Consider the following 26,540-nt stretch of genomic DNA (forward strand, 5'->3'; position numbering starts at 1 on the left):
AAAATATGTAGGCGCCAGATCCTGACGTCCCTCTACTTTGTAGGTTTGGGGCACTTCTGAAGGATTTTAAGAAGAGCGATATGATTATAAGTCTACCAATGACTACCTTTGTGACTTAGTCAATTTTACTTGACTCTAAGCATGAGTTTCCTTTTTGTAAAATGAGGATCTTGACTATGAAGAGGCTCTGAGGAAGTCTATTAAGAGGATTAAATATGATAATAGCTCACATAAATAAGATTAATAGCAATAAGAATAAATGAAGACAAATAGCAATAACCACATGAAGATATGTTTAGCATCGTTAGGGAAATGCAAATCAAACACACAATAAGATACCACTTCATATCCACTAGGCTAGCTACAGTGAACACACACGTACACGCACACACACACACACGAAAGTAGCAAGTGGCCATGATATGGAGAAATCGGAACCTTCATATAGTGCTGGTGGGCATGTAAAACAGTGCAGCTGTTTTGGAAAACAGTCTGACAGTTCCTCAAATGAATAAACATAGAGCCACCACATGACCCCACAATTCCATTCCTAGGTATGTATCCAAGTGAAATGGAAATGTCCCTACAGAAACCTGTATACAGATGTTCATAGCAGCATTATTCATAATCGTTACAAGGTAGAAACAACCCAAATGTCCATCAAAGTGAGAATGACTAAACAAATGTGGTGTATTCGGACACCAGAACATTATTCAGCCATAAAAGGAATGAAGTACTGATACGTGCTAAAATGGCGATGAACCGTGAAAATACTATGCTAAGTGAAAGAAGCTAATCACAAAAGACCACTTACTGTATGATCCAAATCATATGAAAGTCCAGAATCGGAAAATCTGTAGAGACAGAGAGTAGATAAGTGATTGTCAAGGGTTGGGGAGAAAGGTGTGGGATGAGGACCATGATAGCTAAAGGGTACAGGATTTCCTTTTGAGGTGAGAAAATGTTCTAAAATTGACTGTGGTGACAGTTGTACTTATCTGTGAATATACTGAAAACCACCGAGTCATACACTTTAAATAGGTGAATTGTACGGTGTGCAAATTATATTTTAATAAAGCTGTTAAAAAAAAATTATGTGAGTCCACTCCTAGATATATAACTAAGATAACTGAAAATATACATCTACATAAAAACTTGTACATGAATATTCTTAAAGGTGTTATTCATAATAGCCAAAAAATAGTAGCAACCCAAATCTCCACCAACTAGTGAATGGATAAGCAAAATGTGGTATATCCATACAATAGAATATTATTAAGCCATTAAAAAGGAATCAAGTACTGATACATGCTGTAACATAAACCCTAAAAAGATGAAGCTAAGTGAAAGAAGTTAGTCACAAAAGACCGTATATTTTATTATTTCATTTATAAGAGATGTCCAGAATGGGCAAATTATACAGTCAGAGAGTAGATTAGTGGTTGTCAGGGGCTAGGGAGATGTGGAAATGAGAGGTGACTATTAATGGCATAGAGGAGGGGTCTACCCCATGACCAGCAACATGCCAGGCGAGGAGAGGTCAGGGGAGGGTCCAGATTGCATGACGAGCAATATGAAAGGTCAGGGGTATTAAACCACATGACCAAAAAATAGTTGGTGGGTAGCAGAGCCAGAATTTGCCCCTAGGCAGTCTGATTCCAGAGCCTATACCCCCAATACTGCTGCTCCCAGACAGACTGCTCATCCTTCTGCTTAAATTTTGAGGCAAATGATGTACTAATATGTCATCTGGGCCCAGTTTCAGAAAAACCACTCTAGTGTTTTAATTTGTTTACTAAAGGGAATTGAGTGCTTACAAAATCATTGGAAGGGCTGGAAGGAGTGGGCTCGAGGCTGGGCCTTCAGAAATTATTCCCAGATCCAGACTGCCAAACAGGCCTTCCAGGGGAGGGAACCACCACTGGCGCTGCAGAGTTCCAGATGGCATTGCTTGCTGCAATTCGAGTGTCAAGAAATTGCTATCCCGAAACTGCCTCTCAGCGTCCACCAACTAGTGACTGCTGTCTCCACCAAACTTGTCTCTTGACAGCCATGAAGCTCTGGACACTGGCGTGCTGATGCCCAGGAACCCAGTGTTTCCACAAATGTCTTTGCCAGCATTAACAGCCAAAATAGCAGAAAGATAGTTCCCCCCATTTCTGCCTTCCAAATCTCAGAGCAGAGCCTCTGAGAGATGGACCCTATTTCACATGGGGAAACTTAACTTAAAGAGGTTTGGGAATTGTATTTTTTAATTTTCCAGAAAGGAGTTAGGAAGGATACTGAGGGTTAACGCACAAATCTATTCTAATATCTGCTAGGGTAGAACTTGGTGGTTGTCCCTAAAAATGACATTTTGTTAGAGGGTAAAAACTGTTTAGGGTATAAACTAAGTTCAGAAATCAGTTCTCCTTAAAAGCCACAGAATTAACTTTTGCTTGTCATTACAAAGACCCAGTGCACTGGGCAGTTTCTACTAGTTAGTGTGCTCTTAAGTAGCACTGTAGAAATAGTGAAGCTAAAGTGATCAGAGTATGTACCCTTTGCTTAGTGCTGCCCTGGCTCAGTGGGGCTAGGAGATAGATGAGTTTTTTTGTTTTTTTTAAAAACATATCCTTATTGATTTCAGAGAGAGGAAAGGAGAGGGGGAGAGAGAGATAGAAACATCAATGATGAGAGAGTCATTGATCAGCTGCAGCCCGCAACCTGGGCATGTGCCCTGACCAGGAATCGAACCCTGATCGCCTGGATCCTAGGTCGATGCTTAACCGCTGAGCCACACCCGGCCGGGCTAGATGAGTTTTTAGTTTACCAGCACTAAGTGAGTAGACCAACAAGGAGTTGTTCTGAAAACTTATTAATTTGTTCCCCCAACTACAAAATCCTAGTTTATACCTCAGTTTGATCCTGCCATTTTAATGATGGGTGTTTCTTAAAATCCTTTTCATAGCCAATTCTCTTCCTTACTATACTTTAAATGTGCCACTTAAAAAGTGTCGATAACCCACTGTCAGAGGTGTGCTGTTTCCCACCTCTATCCCCTTTTCTGTCAGCTTACTTTTGTCCCTTTATTTAGATTTCTTTTGATTTCTCCCATTCTTTCCAGCTATAGAGACTGTGGGACTTTAAAAAAAAATAACCTTTGCCAGTCATAAAAAGGAGTCACATTGCATTTTATGGAATACTCAGATCATCTTGTTTATTTTCTCTATTGGTTGGTGCTCAAAAATTTTTTTAAATTTTTATTGAATTTATTTGGGTGACATTGGTTAATAAAGTTATATAGGTTTCAGGTGTACAGTGCTATAATACATCATCTGTGCATTGTATTGTGTGTTCACCACCCCAAGTCAAGTCTCCTTCCATCACCATTTATCCCCCCTTTACCCTCTTCTACCTCCCCCGCCCCCTTTCCCTCTGGTAATCACCATACTGCTGTCTGTGTCTGAGAGGCTTTTTTTCTTTGCTTAATCCCCTTACCTTTGTTACCTAGCCCCCTAAACCCCCTCCCCTCTGACAGCTGTCAGTCTGTATCTATGACTCTGTTTCTCTTTTGTTTGTTAGTTTATTTTGTTCATTGGATTCCACATAAGTGAAATTGTATGGTACTTGTCTTTCTTGGACGGGCTTATTTCACTTAGCCTAATACTCTCCAGGTCCATCCATGCTGTCGCAAAAGGTAAGATATCCTTTTTTATGGCTGAGTAGTATTCCTTTGTGTAAATGTACCACAGTTTTTTAATCTGCTTATCTACTGATGGGCACTGGGGCTGCTTCCAAATCTTGGCTATTGTAAATAACATTGCAGTGAACATAGGGGTGCATGTATTCTTTCGAATCAGTGTTTCGTATTTCTTCAGGTATATTCCCAGAAGTGGAATTGCTGGGTCATAAGGCAGTTCCATTTTTAATTTTTTGAGGTAATTCCATACTGTTTTTCATAGTAACCACACCGGCCTGCAGTCCCACCAGCAGTGCAGAAGGCTCTCTTTTCTCCATACCCTCGTCAGCACTTGTTGTTTGTTGATTTATTGATGATAACCATTCTGAAAGGTTGATATCTCATTGTGGTTTTAATTTGTATTTCTCTGGTAATTAGTCACATTGAGCATTTTTTCATATGTCTGTTGGCCATCTGTATGTCCTCTTTGGAGAAGTGTCTCTTCAGGTCCTTTTCCCATTTTTTAATTGAATTGTTTTTTTGGTGTTGAGTTTCATAAGTTTTTTATAAATTTTGGATATTAACCCCTTATCAGATGTATTATTGGCAAATATGTTTTCTCATTCAGGGGTTGTCTTTTCATTTTGTTGATGGTTTCCTTTGCTGGGCAAAAACTTTTTAGTTTGTATCAAACATTTTTTTTATAAATCTCTAGGTCAGCAGTGTTTTGAATGGTTTAAGTTGCCAGAATTCAGACCTCCTCATAAGTGGGTACCTGATACATATGTTTTCTTCTTTATACTTGCTTACATATTCTAAATGTTCTTTAAGTATATTATACTTTTATAATCACAAAAAATACATGTTATTTAAACAATGATTCTATTAATTTAGTCATAATTATTTTGGTGGGAATTCTTAGCTTGATTGGTTTAAAAAGCATCAAATTCATTTTCCCACTGCCTATGGACATAAAGCCTTAACACTCTTTACATTAACAAAATTCATGGTCAATGAAGAAAATAGTGGGATAGATTTTGTTGGTGGTGGTGGTGGTAATTTAAAAGGTTTGGAATATAGTAGAAACTGAAACTTTTTTATAGCAAGAGTTGTTGCAGCTGCTGTTACAAATTGTGGTATACTCTGGTACAACCCAGCAAATCAGATAAGAGTTATAAAAGATCTGGGTGACTGCAGTGGGGCTTTCTGAATATAGGTAGTAGTATTCTTTCCCCTATTTCTCTCTTAATACAGTTTTTAAGTAATGCTGACTTTTTCAAGTTGAATCTTGAATGCTATTCTTGCAAATCCTGTGGATGCCACTTGCAGAAAAAGGGTAATAGGACATATATTGCCGTCTTGGTATCTCATCTGCTGGCCTGCCTTAGACTAGCTATTGTCTTAAGAAGTTTATTTTATTGTCAAAGTTAAAAAGTATGTTTTCTTCAATTTGCCATAATACATTTTAATATTGGAGATCTCTTCTTGCAGATTTCAATATTAAGGTTCAGGAAATAATAAATAGATAGATAGATAGATAGATAGATAGATAGATAGATAGATAGATGATAGATAAATTTTCACTCAATAATCTGTGCCAGATTACCTGTTTTTACATGCTAAAAAATGATATCTGGTAAATGCTTCCGTATCACTTATTTAAATAAATATTATGTACCTTAGCTGATGTTTATGTCTCGTATTACAAAAATACATTATAAATAATTATTTTCTCTCTACAGGACAATCCTTCATACCCACTGTGTTTGCCTTGGAATCTTCCCTTTTTGTATTGCATTCAGTTGACTTAGCCAGGTTTCAAGAGCAGCATTTATAAATTTCCAGGTATGAAAAATTTAAATTCTTGATATTATATTTAAATACATAGGTAAAAAGTATAACTTTGCAGTTGTAGATTTTACCCATCAGAGAATGGATTTGTTGCTTGAAAATTCACTGTATAAAACATTCAACATTCGGATCTTCTTGACCAGGTCTCCCTGTTTGTCTTTTGCTAAATTTTTAATTCATTGCCTCTGTTGTGTCTTCCATTCCACCTTAATCAAAGACTCATATTACTTAGAACTGGAAATTATCTAGACCAATCCCCTCAGTTTGCAGAGAAAGAAATTAAGCCTAGAAAGGTAAAGTTACTTATCCATGGACATATAGCTAATCCAGTAATACAACTACTGTCAGCTCTCTGATCGCCCAGCACCCCCTTCCCACCTCCCCCACCTCAGTGGCGAAGGAGTATAGCTCAGTAGTTACAGGCTGTAGCTTTGGAGTCACTGTCTAAGTTAATACCCTTTTCTGTAAAATGCGGATAATAATACCACCCACCCAAGAAGTTGTGTGTGGGGATTAAAGGACACAGTGCATATTGCTGCTATTATTATTGCCTGTGGCCCTCTCATTTCTCACCGTATTGATCCCTTCATTGCTTCTTGAAGCTCCCCACCCTTGGCCAACATGTTACAGTGTTCTCCTGATTCTCCCTGCAGTGCTATCTATAACAGTGACTCTCTTCCCCATCCTGCTCCACAGTCACAGGCAATCCTCCAGGTTCTCATCTCAGCTGGTGTTTCCTCTGAGCCCCTTCATCTCTATTTGCAAGTATCTCCCGACATCTGTGTCTTCAGGTCTCACTTACCCACCCGCTGAACTTCAGATCAGCATTTTCAGTGGCCCTCTGGCCATCTTTACCTGATTTCCCATTCTCAAACACAGTGTACTTAAAACCAAGGTCATTGCTGCTAAACCAGTTTTTCCTCCTGACTTTATAATTTCTGTTACTGATATTACTAAACACTTAGGCTCTAGAAATCACTGTATCTCTCTAGCCTTCCACAGCCAGTCACCCGTTAAGACCCATGGATTTATTTCCCATTCAAGTCTTTTGCATCTTCTCCTTCCTTTCCATTCCCGCCACCATCACCAGGTTCAGACCATGAACCAGACTGACAGTTGCAATAGAGTAGCTGTTTTGTAACCTGGAGGTAGCTTGGTTGGTATTTTCTTTCTCTGTCTCTCTTTCCCAAGAAATCCAACCTCTTGACTTTTTTTTTTTTTGAGAATTTTTATGAGTTTATTTGAACCAAACAGATGATATATGCTAGGGAGCAAGATCTCGGATACTCCCTAACCTCTTGACTTTTCACAGTGGAATGTCAATTTGTCACTTGTTTGTGTAGCACATGAATAGATTTAACTAAAGACAGAGTATCATCATATCTTAATCTTCAGTTACAGCCTAGATCTGACTAAATGTGAGACTGATAATATTTTGCCCACTTGTTTTACAAACTTTAGAAAAATTTTACTTTTGAATATATTAAAATGATTCAAAACTGAAAAAATACTTAAAAGTATACAGTGTAAAGTTCGTCACCCATTCTTGTCTCCTGTCTCCCAGATGCCACCTCACCTCCAATTGGCAACCACTTTTTTGTTATCCTTCCAGAGTTTCTGTTTATTTCTTTGTTTATGGATATATATATATCCATTCTTACCTTTTTAAAAACATAACTATATATCATAGTCATCTTTCCATATAATTATCTCCTATGGATGGACATTTTTCTAATATTTTGCTGTCACAAACAGAGCCACAGTAACTAGTCATGTACATGTATCATTTGATCATGTACCAGTGTGTCTGCAGAGTAAATTCCCAGAAGTGACATGGGTTGGTTATAGAATATATGCATTCATAATGTTGAGAGCTATTTCCAAATTGCCCTCCATGCAGTCATACCAATTTATATTCTCACCACCAATGACTGAGAGTGCTTGCTTTCTCAGTTTTACCAATATTATCAAATTTTTGGATTTTTGCTAACTTGAGAGGGGGAAAATGATACTTCAGTGTGGCTTTAATTTGCATTTATATTTTTATGGCCCAGGTTGAACATCCTTTTGTATGATAAGGGACATTTGAATTTTTTTTTTCTTTGTGCTCTCCTTTGTCCTATTTTGTCTTAGGTTATTGTTCTTTTTCTTGCCAATTTCTTAGAAGGTTGGTGTTTTAATGGAGATTATTTCTTTGATAGAAGTTTTTGCCATTTTGTCATTTTTTGGCCTTTGCTTGTGCGTTGTTTTTTTTTTCCCATACAGAATTTTGTTTTATTGTTATATAATGAAATGTATTAATCTTTTATTTTATGGCTTCTTTTGTATTTTGAGTCATGGTTATAAAGGCCTTTTCCACTCTGAAAGTCTTCCTTATTTTCTCTTAGAACTTGTGTAGCTTTAATGTGCTCTCCCTCCCGGGAGCATGTCTGTGTCTTTCTTCCCTCTCAGGGATGCATCTCCTATGCTCTAAGGGTCCCCAGCAGACTTGCAACCAGGGGAGCAATGGGCAGCAGCAGCTCGTCCCTGGCTGACCCCCTGAACCTGTCTCCAAGGCCCCTTTTCTCTGACTATGCAGTGAGCTGATAGCAGACCTGCCTTGGTTAACTTCTGTCACTGTGACTTTTATTTCTCAGTGAGCCAAAGCAGCCCCGCCTAGGCTCATTTCTTTCCTCTAACATTTCTAGAGAGCCAAAGCAGCCCCGCCTAGTCTCTCTCCTGTTGTTTCTTCTCTCCTAAGCCCTTCCTCATTTCACTCTCCCCAACTTTAATAAACATAGTCTTTGATCCATATGGAATTTATCCTGGTATAAGGTGGGAGGTATAAATCCAGCTTTTTCTGGAAGGCTAAAAATTGTCACAATGCCATTTATTCTATTAAATTCTGGAAGGCTAAAAAAATTGTCACAATGCCTTTATTCTATTAAGTTGTTTTTCTTTTCACCACAAGTTCATCAAAGATTAAATTTGCACATTTATTGGCGTATATTTCTGGATTTTCTCATATATTCCACTGGTCTGTCTTTTTATCATGAGCAATATAGTTTTAATTATTGGTGAAGTATAATATAATCAAATATTTGTTGGTGCTTTTCTCTTGGTTCTTTTTCAGAATTTAAGTAACTCTTCTTGTTTATTTTTTCATAAAACTTTAGCAACTTGTGTTGATCTTAAAATGACTTGCTGGTATTTTTATTATGATCTGGTTATTGCCACCCCTATGGGTCAGGGACCACAAAATAAGGTCCTTTTGCCAAGTGTCACTCACACCAACAAAACAAAGCTATCTTCAGTAAAGCAAAGCAGAAAGTTTATTCCTTGACCAAGGAATGGAGATGCTTTAAAGATATCTTCTCCCCAATTTGAGGAAATTAGGAGAGTCTTAAAGGACTGGTGGGGGTAGGTGGCTTCAAGGGTGAGGATCCCCAAGGGAAGGATGGAGAGTTCTCTGAATTGTGGGGAGCATGCAGTTTCTAAATATGCATGGAACATGCCTGGCCATATATCGCATGTCTCATTTTAATGTTAAGTCTCCATCCCCAGTCTTAATTTTTAGTGAAGGAAAGTTTCTCAAAAGGTCTCTTGGGAAGGGGTTTGGGGTACCATCTTGGATCCTTCTTGTGCAAACCTGTTTCTTAGCTGTGATCCTTGGGTCTCTTATCTTCTCTCCTTGCTGGGAGGCTTAGTTTGCTCTGGAATTTCTGCCCTTTCCCGATGAGTTCGGCCTATTTTGTTACGGGGAATGCATTTGGAGTATGAGAGAATACAAGAAAGTCAATAGAAGTTTAAGGATTAACTAATAATGTGGTGGCACAATCCAGTGACAATGTTATATTATAAAATAACTTAGGAAGAGCCGACACCTTGATATGTTGAATCTTCCTTTTCAAAGGGTTTGGCTTTCTATAGTCTTCTTTTGTGTCCCTTACTTTTCTTCATATGAGTCATGTGCTTTTCTTCTTAAATGTATTCCAAGGTGTTTTATATTTTGATGTTACTGTAAATGGGAGTCATTTATTCCGTATTATCTCTTACCAAGTGTGTGGGGGAATTTTTTGTTTACATGCAAGTTATTGATTTCTAATATTAATTTTATAACCTCCTTCCCCCTGTAAATACTCTACTTGTTTCTGGAAATTTTGCAGTTGATTCTCTTGCATTTCCAGGTATACAATCATATTATCTGCAAATAATAATTTTACCTCCCACTTTCCAGTGGTCTTTTCTCTAATTCCTTTCTCAAGTCTAACTGCAGTAGCCAGTGCCTCCAGAACAGTGTAAATAATAGTGGTAGTAGTGGGAATCCTTGCTCTTTTGCTGACTTTACTGGAATGCTTCCATTAAGATGCAGATTTGGGACTTAAGTAGATATATTTTATCACCAATAAGCTTTTATTAAGAACAGATTATAGACCAGACTCTGTACCATACAATGGAGATTAAAAAAGAAAATGACTATGATTCTACCTGCCTTCAAAGAACTTAGGGGAAAAGACAAATAACAAAAATTATAGGTGTCACTGTAAGTTAAGTACAGGATACAATGGAGACAAAAATAAAACAGGTGAGAGCTTGTCAGCCTAAGCCTCGTGTCAAGATAAATTTCCAAAGAACAATGTACTCAAAGCATATTAGCTTAGTTTGCCATTGACATGTTTTCATTGAATTAATTATAGGATGACCTTGACTTTAGAGGCAATATATAGGGAAAGTCATTTAAAGAACCTTTGTTAGTTCAGTAAGGACACTGGTGAAGATACTTGTTGAATGCCACCAACATACCAAACATTAAACGAAGGCTGGGCGTACACATAGGCATGGTCTCTACTCATACAGGTACTACAGTGTAACAGAGAAATATGCATTAAAATAGGTAAATAAAATGCAATCAGCGATTGCCTGAACTACATGTATAAGGTACAACTGCTCATGGAAGAAATAGCAATTAATGTCGGCCCAAGGAAGTCAAGGAAAGTTTCTCAAGGGAGGCCCTGTTTGAGCTGACTCAGAAAGAGAAATAAGAGTTTCTCAGGTTGAAAAGGGTGGTTTTATTGTAGCACGGGAATAATATGTACAAAATCTTGGTGACATGAAGGGTATGAAGTGCCCAGGAACTGGCTGATAGCTTAAGAATGGCAGGGGAGGTAGGTGCTAGGAGATGAGCATGCAGAAATTGGCAGAAATTTGGTCCCAAAGGGTATTAAATCCATTCATAGAAAAATGGACTTTATCTGGTAGGCAGGAATGAGCTATTAAAGAATTTTTAACAGAACGATAACGTATTTCAGGGTAGATTGAAGGGAGAAAGACAAAAGGCAAGGAGACCAATTAGGAAGTTTATTGTATTAGTCCAGATATTCTCTCTGATGACATTTAATGTCCTCATATAAGAATTCTCATGACAAATTCCCCCTAGAAATTAGTGCCAGCAAAATGCTCTTTTCTACTGGGGAAATGATGTGAGCACTTTATAAATCGTTTGTTTTTCTCTTTGGTTTTTATTTTGTTTTGTGTTTTTGCCTTGAATTCTGGGACAAATAGTGCTCAAAGTAAATGTATAGAAACTATCTCATCTCCATTTAAAATTTCTAGATTGCATACATATTTTATTTAAAACTACTTTAACTCACTTTGAAAAAGATATATAATCATTTTGGAAAATATAAACAAATAGAAAGAAAAAATATATAAATTCCTGAAATTGTGCCACCCAGAGGTAACCACTGGTAACATTTTGGTATACGTCTTTCCAGTAGTTGTTTTCTCTCTCTCTCAAAATAAATAAGTCACTTATCTCTGTTTCATTAATGTTGGTTTCTGGAGATTTATCTTGTTTTTTGTTTGGAACATTTCCCCTTGTTTCTTCATTTTCCTTGTCTCTCTATGTTGGTTTTTGCACATTAGAGAAAACAGCCACCTCTCCCAGACTTGACAGACTGGCCTGGTGTAGATGAACCTTGTCAGTCAGCCTGGCCTGAACTCATGGCTGCTTCTCAAACCTTTGTGTTTGTCCAAGCTGTCACCTTTGTCCTTATGGCTCCCAGGAGATTAGGGTGTGCCATGACCCATCTGTGTCCCAAAGATGTGGGAAATGCCCACACAACGGTTCAGGCTCCTGGAAGACTACTATCTGCCCCTTCAGCTCCCCATGCAGGCTAATTGGAAGCCTGACCCTTCAGGCAGCAGCTGGGAAAGTCAGGACATTAATAGACTAGCCCCTATCAGGGAGAAACTGGGAGATGGGGGCTCTCGCGTGCTCCCTCTGCACTGAGCTGGGGGTTGGGAATGACCATGGGAAGTGCTTGTGTACCTGTTTAAAAACTGCTTTATTTACTGTGGTTCAGTGGGACGCATGAATGCTGAACCTGTTGGCTGTCAGAGCTAGGTGATTTGGGGGCCCACCCCTCAGGTATCAGCCTTAAAAGTTGGGGTGATATATATGTGTTCCAAACCCTTCATTTCTTAGGGAGAAACTGGAAATTAGGGGTTCTCTCTCCATTGTCAGGTGCTGTGCCAGGGGTGGGGCTATGGTAAAACTGCCCCAGCCTTGCTTACACATTTGGTTTGTGGGTGTTTTCTCAGTTGCCCAACTGGTAGGAGTCATTCAACTATTTCTGGATTTCTCTCAGGGGAAATTGATCCCTGTGTAGCTGTATATTTGATGTGTCCATGGGAGGAAAGTAAATAAGGAGCTTCCTATCCTGCCATCTTGGTGACATCCTCTGTGACTTATTTAGCTTAGGGTTGTAAAGAACTTTATTGTGTGTTCTTTGTTTGTTTTAAAATATGTCTTTATTGATTTTAGAGAGAGGAAGGGAGAGGGAGAGATAGAAACATCGATGATGTCAATTGAGTCATTAATTTGAGTTATTGATTGGCTGCCTTCTGCATGCCCCATACTGGGGATCCAGCTCGCAACCCAGGCATGTGCCCTGACTGGGAATTGAACCTCGATCTCCTGGATCATAGGTCCATGCTCAACCGCTGAACCACGCGAGTCGGGCGATAAAGTGCATTTCTTGTAGACCATATATTTGATTTTTTTCATCTAGCCTGATAATCATTTTAAATGGAGTTCAGACTTTTTGCATTTAATAAAATTAAATATATTTGGATTTAAGTATACCATCTTGCTATTTGTTTTCTATTTATGCCATCTGTTTTTTGTTCCTTCTCATTTCCTGACTTTTCTTTATCCTGTCTCAATAAAAAAGAATATTAATTTTTAGTATTCTATCTCATCTCCACTATTGGCTTATTAGTTTAATCTCTTTGTTTTGTATTTAGTGGTTGCTCTAGGGGGTTTTACAATATGCATTCTCCCTCATCGCAATATACATTTCACTTATTTCTCACATATATTATACCACTTCATATATAGCAGGGGTTGGCAAACTACAGCTTTCAGGCCAAATCTGGGTCATCACCTGCTTTGGTAAATAAAGTTTCATTGGGACACAACCATTGCTATTCATTTACATATTGTTTATGGCATATTTTGTGCTACAATGGCAGAGTTGAGTAGTTGCAACAGAGACCACTAGCCCACAACACCTAAAATATTAGCTATCTGGCGTTTTACAGAAAAAGTTTGCCAACCTTGATGTATAATGTAAGGACCTTCAAACAATATGCTTCTGTTTCACTTATTTTCTTCAAATAATTTTTCTGTCCTCTCCTTTCTGGAACTTCAGTTACAAACATATTAGGCCATGTTATATTGTTCCACATGTCACTAAGGCTCTGCTCATTTTGCTATATCTTCACATTCATGGATTATTCTTCTGCAGTTTATAATCAGTTATTAAGCTTATCTAAAAATTTTAAATTTCAGATACTGTATTTTTGCTTCTAGAAATTTTATTTGATTATTTTTTATATCTTCTATTTCTCAGTATGTTCATATATTTTTAAAATCTTTGAATATATATATGTATATATATATTCCCCCCAAAATGTATACATACACTTTGAATAATTATAAAGGCAGTGTTTATTAAAATACATTTCATTTTCATTTAATAGCTATAAAACGTTAAAGTTTGTTTATATTTTTTTGGGATACCCTCTATATATATAAAATAACTGTTTTTACATCCTTGTTTGCTAAGTCCAGCATCTCTTTCATTTTTGGGTTTGTTTCTATTGACTAATTTTTCTTCTGATTTTAGGGTGATTTTTCTCCTTTTTCACGTGTCTAGTAATTTTTGATGAAATGATGGACATTATAAATATATGTTTTTCAGTGTCTGAATTTTGTTGTCTTTTTTTTGAAGATTTGAATTTTGGTTTACTTGTTGGTTAAGTTGCTAGTGGATCAGTTTGATGATTTCGAGACTTGTTTTTGAGCTTTGGGGCAGTTCTAGAGTGATCATTACTGTTGAGTTAGATTAGTTTAATTACAAGTGCTCAAGGATTTATGTGCAAATGTACTCATTGAAGGATTATTTATAGTAGCAAAAATTGTAAAGTCATGGCCTACTACCATCTTTCAAATAAGGAGTTATTAGGTTTTAACTGGACATTACAGTAAGGGACTGAGTATTGATTTGGTGCTTCCGTAGCGATATTCCCAGGTGTCTTGTTTTGGCAGTTGTATGACATAACCATGAGTATATTCTGTCTGTGTTAACATAGTATCCCTAGTTTGTCTGTACTCTGGAGACATGGTCATATAAGGACTTAGCAAAATCTGGGCATTTGGCCACATAACGAGAATGTGAAGACCACAATCTCTAGCCAAGTGATACAGTCTTTTTTATACAATAATTTTTAAGAGGTTTGGGATGTTGAAGCCCAGTATTAGCTAGAGCCTGGATCACATTAAACATGGAAGAAATTTCATTATAGACATAACTCCTTATCACAGTTGTACAAGTGTTAAGGTTAAATTCACTATATGAGTACTAAACAGAAATATTACTTTGGATGTTAAAATGGATATTTTACAGTGGCTTGAGCCAGGGAAACACCTTCAAAAAACGAATCAGCTGTTAATTAGAGACTGATGGTAGACTTCTAACATCATGAAAGGTATTATAAAAGTTATTGTAGCCTGAGAAGAAATGACTCACAACTATAGGAGTGAACAAAGTTGAAAGAAATTTTGCCTGGAGGCATGCCAAAACTTTAGAGATTATGAAGGGAAAAAACTACAATATAACAACATTAAAAACTGTGTTTTAATGATATGATGGCTTTAATTACACTGATTCCATTAATATTCCTATTTATAAAAATGTGTTCTCTCTGCTAAATAGAGTGGGCTCTAGTTACAGCCTTGGAAAGTGTCATGAATTAGTCATAAATGATTCTTGGTCACTTACATTTAAGCAGAAAAAGAAATTTATTGGCTCACATAACTAAAAATCCAGAGGTAGTATTGGCTTTAGGCACAGCTGGATCTGGGAATTAAAATAATCTCATTAGGACTCTCTTTAAAACAGTTTTGTCTGGCTTTCTTTTGTGTTAGCATCATTCCTAGGTGGGCTTTCTCACTTGTTGAAGATACCTTTTTTTTTTTTTTTTTTTTAAATATATCTTTATTGATTTCAGAGAGAGGAAGGGAGAGGGAGAAAGAGAGATGGAAACATCAGTGATGAGAGAGTCATTGATTGGCTGCCTCCTGCACGCCCCTGACTGGGTATCGAGCCTGCAACCGGGCATGTGCCCTGACCGGGAATTGAACCCCGATCGTCTGGATCCTAGGTCGACGCTCAGCCGCTGAGCCACACCTGGCCGAGCGAAGATACCTTTTTATAGTTCTAGGCTTATAAGATGCTTAAGGCCTATGCTCTCATGTAGTGAGGCCATCATTCGTAGCTTCCATGACACACCCCAACATGAGACACACACTGACCAGTTTGGGTCGTGTGCCCATGGGGTTGAGGAGGCATCACCAATTTGTGGATAAACAGCATCACCAATTTGTAGAAGGCAATTCCCAAAAGAAAAAGAGGAATCCTAAACTGAAGAAGAGCAATAGATGCTGTGCAGGCAAAAGACAACAGAGGCCCAGCTATAATAATGGAAATGGAAGGAGGCTCATGTAAAAAGTACACTTGAAATATTATGGGTAAAATGACATGAGGCCTGTGATTTTATTTTTAAATATTCTGGGGGGAAACACGAACACAGATTGAAGACACAAAAATGGCAGAATTGATCAGTGTTCAAGTTGGGTAGTAAGTACATGAACATTCTTTGTATTATCTACTCTGCTTTGATGAGTGTTTAAATTTTTGCTTAAAAAATTAATGACAGAAACAAAGTACCAACAATAACAGCAGCAAAAAAAATGCAGTTTCTAATTGACTAAGGTTATTTACAAGAAGTAAAAGGTAAGAGAGATGCTGAGAGGGAAGATTATATGTCATTTATCCAGAATGTCAAGTCCCAGGATGATAGATCCTTTTCTTAAACAGCTGATTTATCTCTTCTTGGTGCTAGAAATGGTATCAGTCAGGGTCTACTCAGAAAAACAGAAGTCACTTGGTATTTCAAAGAGAGGGAATTTAATGTATGAAATTGGTTCCAAATGTTTTGGAAGGAATGGAACAGAAAAAGGGAAAAGAGGGGCCTGAGGGAGCCAGAAGAAGGATTCTAATCATAGATCAGAAGCTTCTGTGCCCCTGAGCTGGAGCCCACAAGTCTGTACAGGCTGCTGTGCAGTAGAAATTGCTGTCCCAGTTGTTGTGGATTTGCCAAGGAAGTGCCACTTCTATCAGAGATGGAAAGTCCAAAGGGTGGAAAGACTACTGCAGTCCAGACACACCAGCCCTGCTGCTGCTCCACCAACAGCCAGCAATTGCTGCATTTCCACTGCCCAAAGCAGGAAATTTCTTTTCCTTTTTCTGATCTCCTGTCAGTTCCTTCTATTGATAGAATCTAACAGGAAGCCAGCTGCAAGGAAGGAAGCCTGGGAAATAGCATTCGCAAAGTCATATCAGTAGCAAGTAGAATAGAGCATGGAGGGTGTTGAGCTGAGAGACAACAGGCAAATGACCAGCATAGTCCAACATTTTGGCTACTTGGCATCTACACACACCGCTCTTCCCATATTTAAAATGCTAAACAACAAGTTTATGAGTTTGAGTTATAATATGCAGCTTTTTTCATACAAAGACACCCTCACGCTCTCCCCAAAATGGGTGATGGTAATTCTTCTTTTAGGTCAGTGACAATCTAATTTAATGGAACTATGCAATGTTTACCTGGTGTAAGCATTACTGTCTTGGGAGCTAAGATCGCTGCAGGGACAGAAAGCAAAAATTAGAGGTAAAAGTGAAAGGAGGCACTACCACTTTCTTTTTTCTAGAAGTGAGTATTCTATGGAAAAAAATAGCATCATGTTATGGTGGTAGTTAAAAGCATATACCACATCCCTTTGGATAACACTCCAATCTCTCAGGGTACCGTCTGTCAGAATGGGGCCAGAATGGAATATTCAGTTGGCCATTCCGCCATTTTATCAGGCAACTGCTTGTGGGTGATAGAGTACGTGGCAAGCTTCATGGTTCTAGAGAAAGAGGTCAGCCGACAAACACAGAACAGGTCATCTTTTTTTTTTTTTTTAAATATATCTTTATTGATTTCAGAGAGAGGAAAGGAGAGTGAGAGAGAGAGAGAGAAACATCAATGATGAGAGAGTCACTGATCCCGCAACCCGGGCATGTGCCCTGACCGGGAATCGAACCCCGATCACCTGGATCCTAGGTCGATGCTCAACCACTGAGCCACGCCCGGCCGGGCAGAACAGGTCATCTTGCCCACCTGATTTCTGAGAGCCTCCTCAGCAGCTAATACCCTTTATTAAGCATTCACACAAGACACTAAAACCTCTTACCCTGTGCGCATTCCAAGAGGTATATCCATCCCCCTACCTTTTCTTCATATGCCCTTCGGTTACCAACGCTTCTCTCTTGTTCTTTCTAAACCCTTGAGCATTTGACCAACTTGTTAGCCACTGTCGGTGAATCAGGGTAAAATCCGTACTGCTGTGTCTGTCTCTTTTGGCCATGCCAAGTGGACAACCAGATGCCCAGTGGGGGTATTTCCCTCCCTATTGCCTTTCAGGGACACTCCTGATTGGAGCTGTGATGTTTCAGCCATCCAGTTCCAGCCGATACCAGCACATTGTGCAGAACCATCTCTACATGAGGCCTTAACTTTTTCTTCCTCAGGCAGCTAGCTGTAGGGAACTCACCATGAGGCCATATGTGTTTGCTGAGGAAGGCAGCAATGTACTAGGAGTAAGTGCTGTGGGAACTGTGCCACCCGCTCGTAAACTTATTGGTGGATTCAGGACCTGTCCAGTCTAATCTTGTATATAGCACTTCCTCTTGACGGTGGAGTGCTGCTGCACATGCCCAAATGTATACTTTGGTGGCTTAGTAACACTCATGATAGGCAACCCAGGCATGGCCACTTGGTGTCCCGTGGTCAGCATCAAGCTCTGAGAGAGCCTGGTAGCTCCAAAAGCTCTTCTTCAAAAGGAGAATAGCTGGAGGGGTGAGGTGAGGAATTTTTTGTGACAACTCAACTGGTCTGCAGTGTACAGGAGCTGGAATTCCAAATCAAGCTACCTGGCTCTAGTGTCTATGCTTATAACTATAAGCTGGTCTGTATCAACTTTTATCTCTGACCATTTTTAACATACAGTGTATTCTGAAACCTGTTATCCTTTGTGTCTTGGAGACTACCTTCTCTAAGAAGAAAGTGGTTTTCATGGAAAAAAGATAGAGATTTCTGATTGTAATTTTAGTTGACTCATCTTAGAAAAACAATGTGATTTTGTGCTTGGTAACCACGTGTCTTCTCTTTAGAATGGAGATCTCCTCTCATCAGTCTCAACTCTTGCAACAACTGAATGAGCAGCGCCGGCAAGACGTGTTTTGTGACTGCAGTATTCTAGTTGAAGGGAAGGTCTTCAAAGCACATCGAAATGTGTTATTTGCTAGTAGTGGCTACTTTAAAATGCTGCTTTCTCAGAATTCAAAGGAGACTAGCCAGCCGACCACAGCTACGTTTCAGGCTTTCTCCCCTGACACTTTTACAGTCATCCTGGACTTCGTCTATTCCGGCAAACTCTCTCTTACTGGTCAGAATGTCATAGAAGTGATGTCAGCTGCCAGCTTCCTTCAGATGACTGATGTCATTAGCGTATGTAAGACCTTTATTAAATCTTCATTAGACATTAGTGAGAAAGAAAAAGATCGCTATTTCAGTCTCTCCGATAAAGATGCCAATTCTAATGGTACAGAACGTTCCTCTTTTTATAGCGCTGGCTGGCAAGAAGGCAGCGGTTCTCCACATTCTCACCTGAGCCCAGATCAAGGAACAGGTGTAATAAGCGGGAAATCTTGGAATAAGTATAATTACCATTCAGTTTCCCAAAGGAATATTCAGCAACCCATGGCCAAGCATGAACAAAGGAAAGATTCCATTAAAAAGTCCAAACATCCGAGGTTGTCACAGCTTTCCGAAATTGCTCATTGTAAGTCAAGCAAGCGAGAGGCACGAACATCTGATTCTTCCAGCCACGTTTCCCAGTCTGAAGAGCAAGTACAGATTGATGCTGAAATGGACTCTACTCCTCTTGGCTGTCAGTACGGTCAAGGCTCTGATGTCACATCAAGAAGTTTTCCAGGTACCCTAAAAGAGATTCTGTCCCCTCGCTCAAGTTCCAGTCCTCCTGTATAAATCAAGCCCATCTCAACAGGCCCTTACTTTTAGGTGTTGTGGGCAGTTGAACCAAGTGGTTTTTTTAAAGTTATACTTCTCTAATAAAATTTATTTCATAAAATATAAATTTAAAAATTTTGATTAAAGTGATATTGAAGAAATTTAATGACAGTCAAAACCATAGAATTCTGAGGGACAAAATCCATGCTTTTCCAAACCTGTATCTGTGGGTGATTAGATTACTGGTAAATGTTGAAAGCTCTTTTCTAAATGGTTCAATCCCTAAGATAAATGCTTTCACTTTAATTTTTTTTAAAGTTTTTTTTTTAATCCTACCCAAGGATATTTTTTCCATTGCTTTTCAGAGAGAGTGGAAGTGGGGGGGCGGAGAGAGAGAAACATCAATGTGAGAGAGAGACATCAATTGGTTCCCTCCCACACTCGCCCCAACCAGGCCGGGATTGAGCCTGCATCCGAGGTACATGCTTTTGGCCGGAATCGAACCCGGGACCTTTCAGTCCTTGGGCTGACTCTCTACCATTGTAGAGGGTTGTAGAGGATGGGTGAGCCAAACCGGCCAGGGAGACAATCAAGTTTTAATAAGATTTCTTCTCCGTTTCTTCTACCTTTTCAAGATTGGACTCACCAACTTCTTCTGCATTCCTTTTGTTACTAGAATTGTTATTATGAACTTTCCAGTGATTTAATCAAACTGTCTCCTGACAGATGATCTGCCCAGGATGAGATTCAAGTGCCCATACTGCACACATGTGGTGAAGCGGAAAGCAGACCTAAAGCGCCACCTTCGTTGTCATACCGGAGAACGGCCCTATCCATGTCAAGCCTGCGGAAAAAGATTTAGCCGGCTAGACCACCTAAGTAGCCATTTTCGAACAGTATGTATTTGATTTTTCATCATTTTACTTCTTAAATACATACACTTATCTGCTTTAGGATGATCTAATTTATGATGGAAATATTTTCTCACAACTCTACCATATTAAAAGTTTTTCCAACTTAATGTATTTACTTTGCACATAATGCATAATTCAATATATATGTATTTTTTTATTCTTTGAAACCTTGAAGTCAGAGACATTCTTTTGAGTATCCATTTTAGTGTATTTAAAATGTAACAGGTTTTTATATACCGATCTTTTTGGAGCCAAAGACAATATAAACTAAAAATGTTTTAAATGTCTGGGTCAGAATCATTGCTTCAGATACTCAGCATCTACTGGTGACTCTTGGATCCTTATCTGGTAGAATCTCTAGTTTCAGCTGCCAGACCTCTCCGTATGACACCCCCTTTCTAGTGTCGCTCTAGTTTCTCTATAGTCTCCTCAGGGAAGGCAGCAAGGTGGGTAGCAGAGCCATTTCCAGTCAGGCACTGGACTGTCAGCAGTCAGAAAAATCTCAGGGAATTTGCTGGTCAATGCCCTAGTGGTTTACTAATGTAGTAATATTGGAATATTATTCTGCAACAAGAAGATCATAAATGTGCTCTTACCTGTGAAAGAGCAATATTCCTGTGAATATTCATCTTGCAACAAGAAGTTTTTCCAAAATCTGTTCTATTACGTGTACTACAATTCCATTGATAAGAGATCTTTTTACTTTTAAAGGACACTCGGTCCCTTAAAGTAATTTCTTCATGCATTGCTTTATAGTTATTTACTCAAGAAATATAACTGAGTACGTACTATGTGCCAGACCCTTTTCTAAGTGCTAGTTATATAGCAGTGAGCAAAACAAAATGTTTGCCTTTATTAGTATCGTGAAGATAACCCCCGAATTAAGATATGTAATATCACTAGAATAGTACATGGCATATATTAAGTGTTTGCAATTGTTATTATTCTGAAAAGGTGTCTTGTATTACCTCACATTATCAAAATACTATTGGATTAAGGGATATGTGAAATTGTAAGTATGTAATGTTAATCCTAAAAACATAGTACTAGCTGGTTTGGCTCAGTGGTTAGAGCGTCAGCCTGTAGACCGAAGCATCCCAGTTCAATTCCGGCAAAGGACACGTACCTCGGTTTCCGGCTTGCCCCGGTCAGGGTCTGTGCGGGAGGCAGCCAGTAGATGTGTTTTTCTCACATTGATGTTTCTCTCTCTCTCTTCCACTCTCTGAAAAAACAAAGGAAAAAAAATCCTCAGGTGGGGATTAAAAACAAAAAAACAACAAAAAACATTATAGCCATTATTTAGAGAAAACCGATGTGTAATATTTCTGTGACATCAATTTATCACCAAAACCTGTATCTTTTTCTAATAACTAGATGTTAATTTAATATTAATGCTTAGCTTTGAACATCTTAAGTTTATGAACTGCTACCTAGAATAACAAATTGTCCTGCTTTTTAAAAATCCTGTTTTATCGCTATTTCAATCTCCACACAGATTCACCAGGCATGCAAACTGATCTGCAGAAAATGCAAACGCCACGTGACTGATCTAACAGGTCAAGTGGTCCAGGAAGGAACCCGGCGCTACAGACTCTGTAACGAGTGCCTTGCTGAAGTTGGCATAGACAGCCTCCCCATGGACCTGGAAGCTGAACAGCGTCTTATGTCCCCATCAGATGGAGATAAGGATCCCAGATGGCACTTGGGTGAAGATGAGAATAGATCGTATGTGGAGATTGTTGAGGATGGGTCTGCTGATCTGGTCATACAACAGGTTGACGACAGTGAAGAAGAAGAAGAAAAGGAAGTGAAGCCCAGCATCAGGTAGCTGAACGCGAACCAACAGAGCCCGCGTGTCTGCAGCTGGCACTGACTTCCTGTGTCTGTCTCTCTCTTTTCCATGGTCAGAGGCTGGTTAACGAATTGTCAGACTGACTTGAAGGAAATGACCTGGTACAACTTGCATGCTTTCTGAACAGGCCCTTGTATCCATTCTGAACTTTGTTGCCCTAAAATATGTTGCTGCACTGGAAAGAAAGACCTAGCTTGAGTTGGCAGGATAGGTGAACGATTAATCCTCTTACTTTCATTACAGAGATGCCTTTTTTCTTTTAATATTGGAAGATCTACTTAGCAAACCCTTTTCAAAGAAAATATTTTAAATAAATTTACCACAACCAAACTTTATGTAACATAATTTCAAGGTGTTTCAAAATCACATAAACTATCAATATTGAATTTTCACAGGGAACTAGGTAAGAGCACATTTAGGAGTCAGGTACCCAACCTGTCTGAATTAATGTCATTCTAGTAACTTAAGGTCCACACCAACCTATCATTCCGGTATCCTAAATGTTTTAGGATTATGGCAGAAGACAAATCTAAAATGTTTGAAATCATTCATATTTGAACTTTTTGTCATTAAGTTAAAAAATTACTCATATAGTTAGTAGTGTAAGAAAAGCAAAAACAGTACATGAAGTAGAGGCTGACCAGAGATTAATATACAGGTACCATTTTCTTGAAGCGGGAAACTAATACTGCCTAAAAGTCAAGGTAGTTTGTGACGAACTGTCACTATAGTACTCCTCTCTAAAGAAAAAAAACACTGAAGGAAACTGGAGGTTCTTACTAGTTCTTAAGAGCAGTTTCTAACATTTACTGCTTGTCTGTTACTTATAAAGCGCTCTCCCACACCCTTTCTCACCTAATTAGAAAGATAAATATTATTGTCTCTGATTTACAAATGAGGAAGGGACTAGTGATTGTACAGGTTTTGATTTTTTGTTAATATATCTTTATTGATTTCAGGGAGAGGAAAGGAGAGGGAGAGAAACATCAATGATGAGAGTCATTGATCGGCTGCCTCCTGCATGCCCCTGACTGGGGATCGAGCCCGCAACCTGGGCATGTGTCCTGACCGGGAATCGAACCCCGATTGCTTGGATCCTAGGTCAGTGCTCAACCGCTGAGCCATGCCCAGCCTGGCCAGGTTTTGATTTTAAACAGTCCTCTTTCAACCTTGACTCCTCCTCATGTCCCCTGAAATGGTGAAGAATTGAAGCTGTACTTCACCAGTCTGCAGTAATTATAAAAGAAGCCTATCAGAATTAGAAAGTATGAAAAAAAGAGGAATTTAATCATCTTCAACAACATGTAATATTTTGAACTAGTTATTCAAAATAGTGCTAAGTAATATCCCTACAGTGTCTATTGACATGTTTTTATGTCATTATTTATATGTAAATTTTATATATAAAACTATCTGAACAAGTTATCTTAAAAACTTTAAGCATTTTTGCTTATCTTCTATATGTAATTTTTCAGAACAAACTTTTCCTCTTGGGATACAGTTAAGTTTAAACTCTTCTGCTGTATGAGTTATGGAATATTCCAAAATTACAGTGAAATTGAAGAAGCATTATTTTCGTTCTAAAGATAAAATCTATATACCAGAAGTAAAGAACTGACCTCCATCAAAGTCTCTGCAGGTTATCACAGTAAAGCTTGATATAATTCAATTTTGATAGAGGCACCATGTATTATACTGTATCTTTATTTTTTAAAAATCCTTATCCAAGGACATGCTTAGAGAGAAGGGGGAGAGAGAGAGAGAAAGAGAAAGATTGATGTGAGAGAAACATCAATCGCCTTTCATACTTGGCCTGACTGGGGAAGGAACCTGAAACCCAGATACGTGCCCTGACCAGGAACTGAACTGGCCAACCTTTCGGTGCACAGGACAATACTCAACCAACCAAGCCACTCCAGCCGAACTATTATACTATATTTTTTAAATACAGCCTGACATACCTCAAGATACTTTTTATGTTATTATTGTCTTATTTGATTGTCCTTGATACCAATTTGTGGACTAAAATCGTTAATTTCTAAAAAAAATTTATACGTAGATGAATAACCAGTTTGTTTTTATGGTACTTAATTCTGGGACTTTTTCAAGATTCCTCTGATGGTAAATTTCCAGTTGCTTCAAGACTGGATAGTGTGCACTGAGTTCATTGCTTTTCCACCGTGACTGTTCCTGAATCAGGAGTCTTAACAATTAAGTTGTATCCCAATGAGGATGGGAACAGTTGTCACTCTCTAGTCTAGATGATGGTAACATCTTTGAAAATTATAATCTGACTTTTAGTGGTTGGAGCCAAAAGGAAAAATTTCTGATTTGAGCTTTATTTGTAGAAATGAAGTAGTGCTTGCATGTGTGTACTCTGACACACTTTTTATAATCTAAATGTCCTTTTATTCTATTGTCTTCTGCATGCAAACTTTCCATATAGCAGCATGAATGTCAGCAAAGGCCACTGAACAGTGCCACCAGCACTTGAAGAGCCTTATCAGAAATAGCGCTTTCTCACAATTGTTTATAACAAGCATCAAGCAGTCTCCACAGAACAGCTACCAAGCTCACCAAGTTCAGGACGTGTTTGCAAGTTGTAAATAATACTCGTCATATCATGTGTTTCTGAGACCAGTTCTTTTCTAGAGTGAAACTATTAATGGTTTCTGAGAAAACAAAATTGACTTTTAAATGTGGGAACATGTTACATAGGGGTATAATTTGTTAATACAAGCTTTATTTATGTCAAGGATTTTTTTTTTAAACATTTGGAAAATGGAATTGGTTAGACCAGTTTGCTCTTGCAGGAGTGCTGTTTATCAGCTTCTGAACATCCTTCCAACTCTATGGTCCTGAAGAGTGTCTTGTTGATGGGATGAAGTTTTGCAAAAATAAAGCACTCCTGCAGTTGTGCCTAGTGTCTGGAGGAAGTGAAATAGAGTAGGTCAGTGGTTTAAAAGATTCTTTTTAACCCAAGAAAACCCTTTTTTTCCAATGAATTGTTTCATAGAGAAGCCCAACATTTAAGGAAGAAACTAAAATCACAGTGCTCTGGTTAAAGCCCCCTACAAGCCTTTCCCGACACCTTGGCAGAGCTCAGGAGTATAGCATTGAAAACCTCAGAACTAAACTTTTTGACTTCTCTTTAAGCATTAGTCTCACTTTATTACTCCTGTTACTCGCTGCACTTATAAGCCGGTAACCATGCGGTCTCTTAGAGCAGCAAATCATCCTTATTATACTGTGTTCCTTCTGTATTTATATCTTAAGATTATAACAACACATTTTTCAATGTTATGTTTTTGAGTAATAAAATCAAAACATAGTTATTTCTTTTGGGGGGGCCAAGTTACTGCTTAATTGATTTAAAAAGTTTCTTTATTCAATTACTTATGAGCTCAGAACTCAATTCATTAAAGTTATTTCACCAAGTCGTGCTAAGATATATTGAAATTTCCACTCATTGTTTATATATATTTTTTTGAGTGCTAAAATTAATACTATGGAAAAATCACTAAAAGCAGTACAGCATAAGATGTGTTTAGTTGGGATGGGTGATAATAATAGGTACTGAAGGACCAAAACTTAGATTTTAAATGCAAAGTTCTACATTATTTTATATTAGCGTGAATCAGTATTACTATTTATCATTTATATAGCATTTTATATTTGCAAAGTATTTAAAAATTTTTGTTATTCTTTACATATCTATGAAATAGGACAGTTATCCCACATGAAAGGTAAAGAAATCGAGGGACAGACCTAAGACAACCCAGTGAAACACAGGCAAAAATAGGAATTAGAAAGATCCAATATTTTGAATCCTGGAATATCAGCTTAATTCACTGAGGTGTGTTGTGTATTACTCTATTTTATAAGATGTCTTTATACAAGTAATAGTCAATTGTTTTAAAGCTGACATTGTATGTGGATAAATCCTATACAGAATAAATATTATGTAAAGTATGTGAGTTTTTAAAAAATGTTTATTTCTTGATTTTTGGGGGAAGAGAAATATCTATTTGTTGTTCCACTTTTTAATGCATTAATTGGTTGATTCTTGTATGTGCCGATTGGGGATCAAATCCCCAACTGTGGTATATCAGGATGACGCTCCAACCAACTGAGCCAAGACAGTTACAAGAATTTTAATGATAAAATTCAGGTTATCATAGAAATAGCACTGTTTAGCCAGCTTCTTTATGTCTTGTGAAGTATAATTAATATTTTATTTTGATACTGAAGTTTCTTAACTATTCATACTAGTGGAGCCACAAATATATTAAGAAAAATGGAATCCACAAAGGATCTGTAAACTTCATTTTCTAATATGTCAGTTTTCTCCCTACAGAACTTGTAATTAATGCCAAGAAGTCAAATATATTAATAAGCAATAAACCACACATAAAAGAAACAAAGGAATTCTTAACTTTTAAAGGCAAAATATTTTGAAAGGTGCTTATTTAAATAGTATGATAAACACTTTTCCCTATCCCTTTTTGTTTTCCCACATCAGCAAAATCATTGGATATTTTATCGCCTTTTAAATTTTATTTGTTCTATCCCCTTTAGA

At 38.0% G+C, this 26,540-nt stretch overlaps 1 protein-coding gene across 2 annotated transcripts in view; it reads left to right on the plus strand.

Annotated features, from left to right (window-relative positions):
- Positions 1 to 25,932, plus strand: part of ZBTB8A (zinc finger and BTB domain containing 8A) — a 30,158-nt gene extending 4,226 nt beyond the window's left edge. The window contains exons 1-4 of one of the 2 annotated variants that reach the window (XM_081143567.1): positions 5,416 to 5,506; positions 18,337 to 19,160; positions 19,922 to 20,091; positions 21,605 to 25,932. In XM_081143567.1, the coding sequence (XP_080999693.1) occupies positions 18,338 to 19,160; positions 19,922 to 20,091; positions 21,605 to 21,937 (1,326 nt within the window). In that variant the 5' untranslated portion in view covers positions 5,416 to 5,506; position 18,337 and the 3' untranslated portion in view covers positions 21,938 to 25,932. Of the gene's footprint in view, positions 1 to 5,415; positions 5,507 to 18,336; positions 19,161 to 19,921; positions 20,092 to 21,604 lie in introns of those variants that run through there. The other variant, XM_081143568.1, reaches the window with a different exon arrangement.
- Positions 25,933 to 26,540: the final 608 nt, after the last annotated feature.

The sequence above is a fragment of the Miniopterus schreibersii genome (genome assembly GCF_964146895.1).
Source record: "Miniopterus schreibersii genome assembly, chromosome: 8".
Taxonomy (NCBI): domain Eukaryota; kingdom Metazoa; phylum Chordata; class Mammalia; order Chiroptera; family Miniopteridae; genus Miniopterus; species Miniopterus schreibersii.